This window comes from Barbatula barbatula, assembly GCF_947034865.1.
Source record: "Barbatula barbatula genome assembly, chromosome: 21".
Taxonomy (NCBI): Eukaryota; Metazoa; Chordata; class Actinopteri; order Cypriniformes; family Nemacheilidae; genus Barbatula; species Barbatula barbatula.
Window position 1 is genome coordinate 6086414 of NC_136784.1, and position 6058 is coordinate 6092471.

At 39.3% G+C, this 6058-nt stretch overlaps 1 protein-coding gene across 1 annotated transcript; it reads left to right on the forward strand.

Moving 5' to 3' along the window:
- Nucleotides 1–238: 238 nt before the first annotated feature.
- On the forward strand, nt 239–2951 carry evx1 (even-skipped homeobox 1; the record flags this gene model as incomplete). Its single annotated transcript, XM_079484305.1, has 3 exons — nt 239–593; nt 1459–1694; nt 2418–2951. The coding sequence occupies 3 exons, from the start codon at nt 239–241 to the stop codon at nt 2949–2951; spliced, it is 1125 nt and encodes a 374-aa protein (XP_079340431.1).
- Nucleotides 2952–6058: the final 3107 nt, after the last annotated feature.

Below are 6058 nucleotides of genomic sequence, written 5' to 3' on the forward strand. Positions count from 1 at the left end.
ACTCTCCCGCTGTTTATTCACTCCATATCGACGCGTGGCGTCACTGAGCTATCTATTATGACGACTGCCCTATTAAGAATGACAGCGCTGGAGGAGAGAGAGGGCAATGGTGATCCCTCCCAGAGCTCGTGCAGCACTCTCGATCGCTTGCATCGCACAGCTCTTCGTCTGCGTTTGGTGATCCAACCTAGCTTACCAAGCACCGGGAAACTTGCTCACCTGCTTTCATCTATCGGTTATGGACAGCAGTAAGGACATGCTGTTGCGCGCTGAGGGTGGTCAGAATGGCAGAACTGGCTCAAATTTGTCGGAGGCTACTGGAGCACTGCGCGAGCACACGGACAAACCGATTCATCAGAGCAGCCTAAGCCCCGGCCCCGTGCCTTATTCGCGAAACCTAGGTGAAGCGATAAAGGGACAACGTATCGCAAAGTGCGGGGATATGGCATTTGAGAGTAAGCCCTCTGCGCCGGACAGAGAGCTGTCAGACATCCCCAACAAAGACAGCAGCAGCTCAGATGCGGAATCAGACCTCTATGAAGAAATAGATGTCAGCTGTACCCCAGAGAGCATGGATTACCCTAGTGGACAAGGTAAACAAAACGAGGAATTCATTATTGTTTGCTTTTTAATTACACGAATATTTTCGTTAAGAAATCCAATAAAACCATGTTTGAGACACGCATTTCATCGCATATTGCTAGAAATTGCATTCGATTGTCATCACCCTTTCTTTCATTGCAAGATTGAATTGCAATGCCACACTGTGTCTATGGTGTTGCGTCCAGCCATTTAAGTTGTCACGTCATGTAATAGAAACCTCAGTATCTTACGTTTTCGTTTTGTGATATAATTGGTTCTATTACAAAAAAACATGCTCAAGAAGGTTTAGTGTCTAGTAAATAAGATTACATGATGTTTTCAAATGCTTCACTGCAGCCCCTCGGTGCACATTTGTCCTAGTTCAGACTAAATGTATAAAAATCGTCAAAATTTTTATTTGAAATAGTGCAAAAAAAGTAAGGGTTCAAATGCACAATCATTATTGTTTTCGCATATTTTCCTTAATTTCTCCATAAATTCAGTTTTATTAGATTATAGATGAAAGTAAGGGTTTATATACAATGCAAAATAATGCAAAATAATTATTGACAATGTTTTTGCATATTTCCACAAATTCAGTTTTATTAGATTATAGAAAATGCTCATTTATTCATCCTTTCTTCAATGGATTACCAGTCTACGCCATTAATTAGACTGCCTTTGCGTCATCTTCATATTAATAAAAACACCACATTGATTCGAAAAGAACCTAATAATTGTTTTTAGTAAAATAATAATGCAACTAGAAAATATTCTCCAGTGAGACCGTATATGTGTCCTTTTTATAATCCGGTATAGATAAATAATTTGTAATGTATGTTAAGTGTTAAAATCAGTAATGTTTGTTTTTGTAAGGACTGGGAACGAGCTCACCGAACCACGGTAAAGAACTCGGCGTGGATAATAGTAAGGTGGGTTCAGGCCCCGGGGCTCTCAGCTATGGTTCTGACCAGATGAGACGTTATCGAACAGCTTTCACGAGGGAGCAGATAGGAAGACTGGAGAAAGAGTTTTATCGGGAAAATTACGTGTCCAGGCCACGCAGGTGCGAGTTGGCGGCTTCCCTAAATTTACCGGAAACAACCATAAAGGTACTGTATTATTCGATTCTATTTTATACTAACCCTTTAGGTATTAATAATTAGTTAGAGATGTTGATTTAAATATAGTTATGTCAATACTGTGTGTCGACCTTGGTGACGGAGCCAGAGCTTCAGGTTTTCCTTCAACATCAGGCAAAAACAGATGGTTGCGCTCCCATATTATCATTACTATAGGTCACCTCTTTCCATTAGGGTGTGTTGTTTGTTCAAATGAATGTAACCAATAAGAATGTATTTGAAAAAATGGTTTAAGTTTTTCTGTTCAGGAGGGATCTTTGATCCAGTGTATGATAACTTCTCCGGCAGCGAATATAAACTTTTATCCAAGAAAAAAAAAACACTTTTCTACAAGTGGATATTCTTTATTTGGATATTATTTTTAAAGTCAGCCTCCGAGTATATTTTTCTTTATTTGGATCATTTTACCCGTTAACCTATTACATTTTTTTATATTTGTTTTGAGTGAAAAATATTTCCAAGTTTATTATGAGCTACCATGCTTCCACCATTCATTTTTCGTTGTTTACAAACAACAAGAACAAACCAATCTATACAGTTGTGAATTATCTGAATATTTAAATTACAAAAACAAAAAATATATATTGTTAAACAACAAAGCACATTTCATATCAAAATATGGCTGTTTATGTAGACTATAGGCCGCAGACATTGTATTATCAAATATAACTAATTTGCTCGTTTTGGTTTCAGGTTTGGTTTCAGAACCGTCGCATGAAGGATAAAAGACAGCGGCTGGCTATGACTTGGCCGCATCCCGCGGACCCCGCCTTTTACACCTATATGATGAGCCATGCAGCAGCCACAGGCAGCCTGCCCTATCCATTTCAATCACATCTTCCACTACCTTACTACTCTCCACTAAGCGGTGTGACTGCAGGTTCCGCCTCTGCCACCGGGAGTCCATTCACCCCTCTCCGCTCGCTGGACAGTTTTCGCGTTCTTTCGCATCCATACCCGCGTCCTGACCTGCTGTGCGCCTTTAGACACCCATCACTGTACCCCAGCCCGGGTCATGGGCTTGGTCCCGGGGGAAGCCCATGCTCCTGCCTTGCCTGTCATGCTGCCAGTCAGTCAAACGGGCTCCCACAGAGGTCCAACAACGCAGACTTCTCTTGCTCACCCACGACCCGGACTGAGGCCTTCCTTACGTTCTCGCCAGCAGTTCTCAGCAAATCATCTTCAGTCTCTTTGGACCAGAGAGAGGAAGTGCCGCTGACGAGATAAGACAATATCAAAGGCTCCGAATTCTTCGGTCACTATCCGGATCAACTTTGGGAACTTTGGCAATATTTAATTATTACGTCAACGCATGAACGACCCAAAGCACTGCGCACAATACAAAAGCAATCTGCTTTATAAAAGGTTTTTGAAACTGGATGTTTCCAGTAAAGAAGCTACATATTGTGCAAGCAAAGCCTATGTAGGCCACGGACTTCTAGTTTAGAATGATCTTTGGATTAGGTGTTCTTCGCAGAGATATCGTATTAAAGCAATTACATTTGAAGTAAAACCCTATAACAAAAATGTCATATTTATTTATACAAATTTTAATGGCTGGAGAATAGCGCAAATGCTTTATCATAACAATAATTTATAGGCCTATACTCTTTCTCATACGTACAAATTGACCCACATGCCGTTTCTTTCATATTAAAACGATGTTTTTCATCTTGCTTTTTAACAAGGGGATTTGTTAACCGAGCACGGTTGGCTCATTATTTCTCCACCAACACCCGGTCCCGGTAGCACAGCGAAATGTGCAGATGCGAGGGAAATTAAGGAGTGATGTATTCGGATGGGAGAAATTTTGAATGCTGAATTAATGATAATGCTGCACGCTCAGAAACTTGTCTGCCAAACCGGTAACAAGGCGCCAGGGGAGCGGATTAAGAAGCTCAATGCGATGCTCGACGGGAGAAGACGCGCAAGAGATCCATTGGACAATCACATGCGGCAAATTGGGGCAAGCCAGAGATGCCTGTCTAACTGGCAAAGCAGAGATCCCCGTCTCACCAGCATCCCGTCAGACGAATACGTTTATCCCTTCAACCCCATCTCGTGCCATCCTTTTTCAGCATTGCTATTGGCTTAACCTTTTTCAAGCACACCATACAATAAACGCACGCACACACACAAGTAAATAAAACATAAATAGCGTTACATTAAACATAAATAATTGTATTTTCATGAACATTATTTATTTCGTTGTATTTACATGTAGCCTATACTGATTTCCATTTTTGCATCATCCATTTTTTAAATTAATATATATTTCCTATATTCGTGTTCTGTCGAACATTTGCAAGTGAGGTTGATTTTGATTGTGGCAAATGCGAGAAGTGGTCACTGTTCTGATTAAACCACATTTTATAATAAACTTTATTTTAAACCCAAACACACAAATGTTATACTGCTCATTCCAAAAGACCAAAATTATTATTTGAAGCAATGTTATTGTATTAATTATGAAGCAATATGCTAGAAACATGCAAGCTTACTTTGATGAGGTAATTTACTGGTGTATTTTTCTAGATGTTCTAGGACTCTGGATACTAAAATAAACTAAAAATAGAAGGCATACAAGGGAAGTAATTACATCAAAATTACATCTTAACCTGAACATAAATTGCAATATTGGTATGATCTTAAATTACTCTGTGTTTTCCACTTCTCAAACATGTACTCCATTCTATTGCCATGTGAAACACTAAAACTATGCCATCTAATATTAGATGAGCTTCGACATCCAGTTTTTGACAGTTAAGGAGTCCCCAGGTACAAGCCATATTCTGGGGCTGCTAATAGAAAGAAAGACATAAAATGTCTTGAGGAGATATTGGAATGCTAAAAGATCAATTGTGCCTTCAACCTTACCAATCAACTCACGCTAATTAGCTTGGCTGGCGGCATAATTGTGGCACTTGGAACGGCAAATTAAGGCTTCTAGAGATAAAACAGAAGGCTGTAAATGACACACTTACCAAAGAAAAAAAAGAGAGAACATTAACGAAAAATAAAATATATTGCCGTTTTAGATATTCTTATTGCATTTTAATAATAGAAAAAGAATAATATCTAGCTGTAAATTCATTTTCTATAGGGCTACATTTAGGTTCTTTTCAATGCCTTCGTTCTTATGTCAATTTAGATGGGTTGAAATTAAATATTAATATTGAAATATGTACTTTTCTCGTTTACGCCTTTCAACAATAAGTGATCGCCTGCCCAAACAATTCAACCCCTCCACGCCAGCCAATCCACCACCCCAACATAAAAAAACACACGAGCCTATACGACAGAAGGTCCTGGTTGAGCATGTGATTGATGGCCTTATTAGAAGCAGTTCTTGTAAGTGTGACCAAGTTGATTAAAATGCATATGTTTGGAATACTACGCCATTTAAACGGGGCAGTTAACTCAAAGACGGATTTATGCTCTGCGTACATTAAATCACTTTAGGCGCAGGTAGGAAAATGACCAACGACTAAATTGACAATGAATAATAATACCACGTTTAAAAAGAACAAGAAAACTATAAATACCACAGAGGTGATAGTTTACCACTGTCTAATACATTTTTGTTGGATAGGCCTACTTAAAATGCGACATTTTCTACGCGTACCAGCCAGTTTACCTGCCTCAATGAACACGCGGGATAAATTAAATCTGTCATTTTATAGTTATTTCAGTGCCTACCCCCCCCCCCCCCCAGTGGCGTTAATCCAAGCAGTTTTATTCTCAGCGCACTGAATAATCTGTCCTGTGTGACACGTTATTTAGCATCTGTGGTCACGTGTATGAGGTTGTAGGGCTACCATCTGAAAAATAAAAAGGTAAACAATTAAATGAAATAATATTTTTAAAAACATCACACCGGAAGTGACAACAAAGATACAGATGAATGTAAGAATTGTGAGAATGAGATTTGACATTTCGTTAGCTTTTTCTGGAGAGACAAGCTGGTGCGGTATTAGGCATGTGTCTATTTAGACCATCTCAAGGCGACGACTGTTTAAAACCCTGTTTACGTTCTCATTTACAACAGGCAGAGATGGGCGTGAATAGACCGCTCACCGGCTAATGATGATGAATGGGGAATTAATGCACAAGTGCACGGGACAATCTGAGCCTTCATCTGCTTAAATAGCCATCCAATAGCATTAAGAAAGCAGAGGTCACATTAAATCAATCAGATCGTATGTGAAAGTCATACTATTGGTGTCTATCACCAGTTATTTACGGTGGACTGAAGACCTTAAAACGGAAGAAACAATGTATGGGTACATGAAGACAATATCGACCCTTATAATTTATTAAATGGAAACATGGAA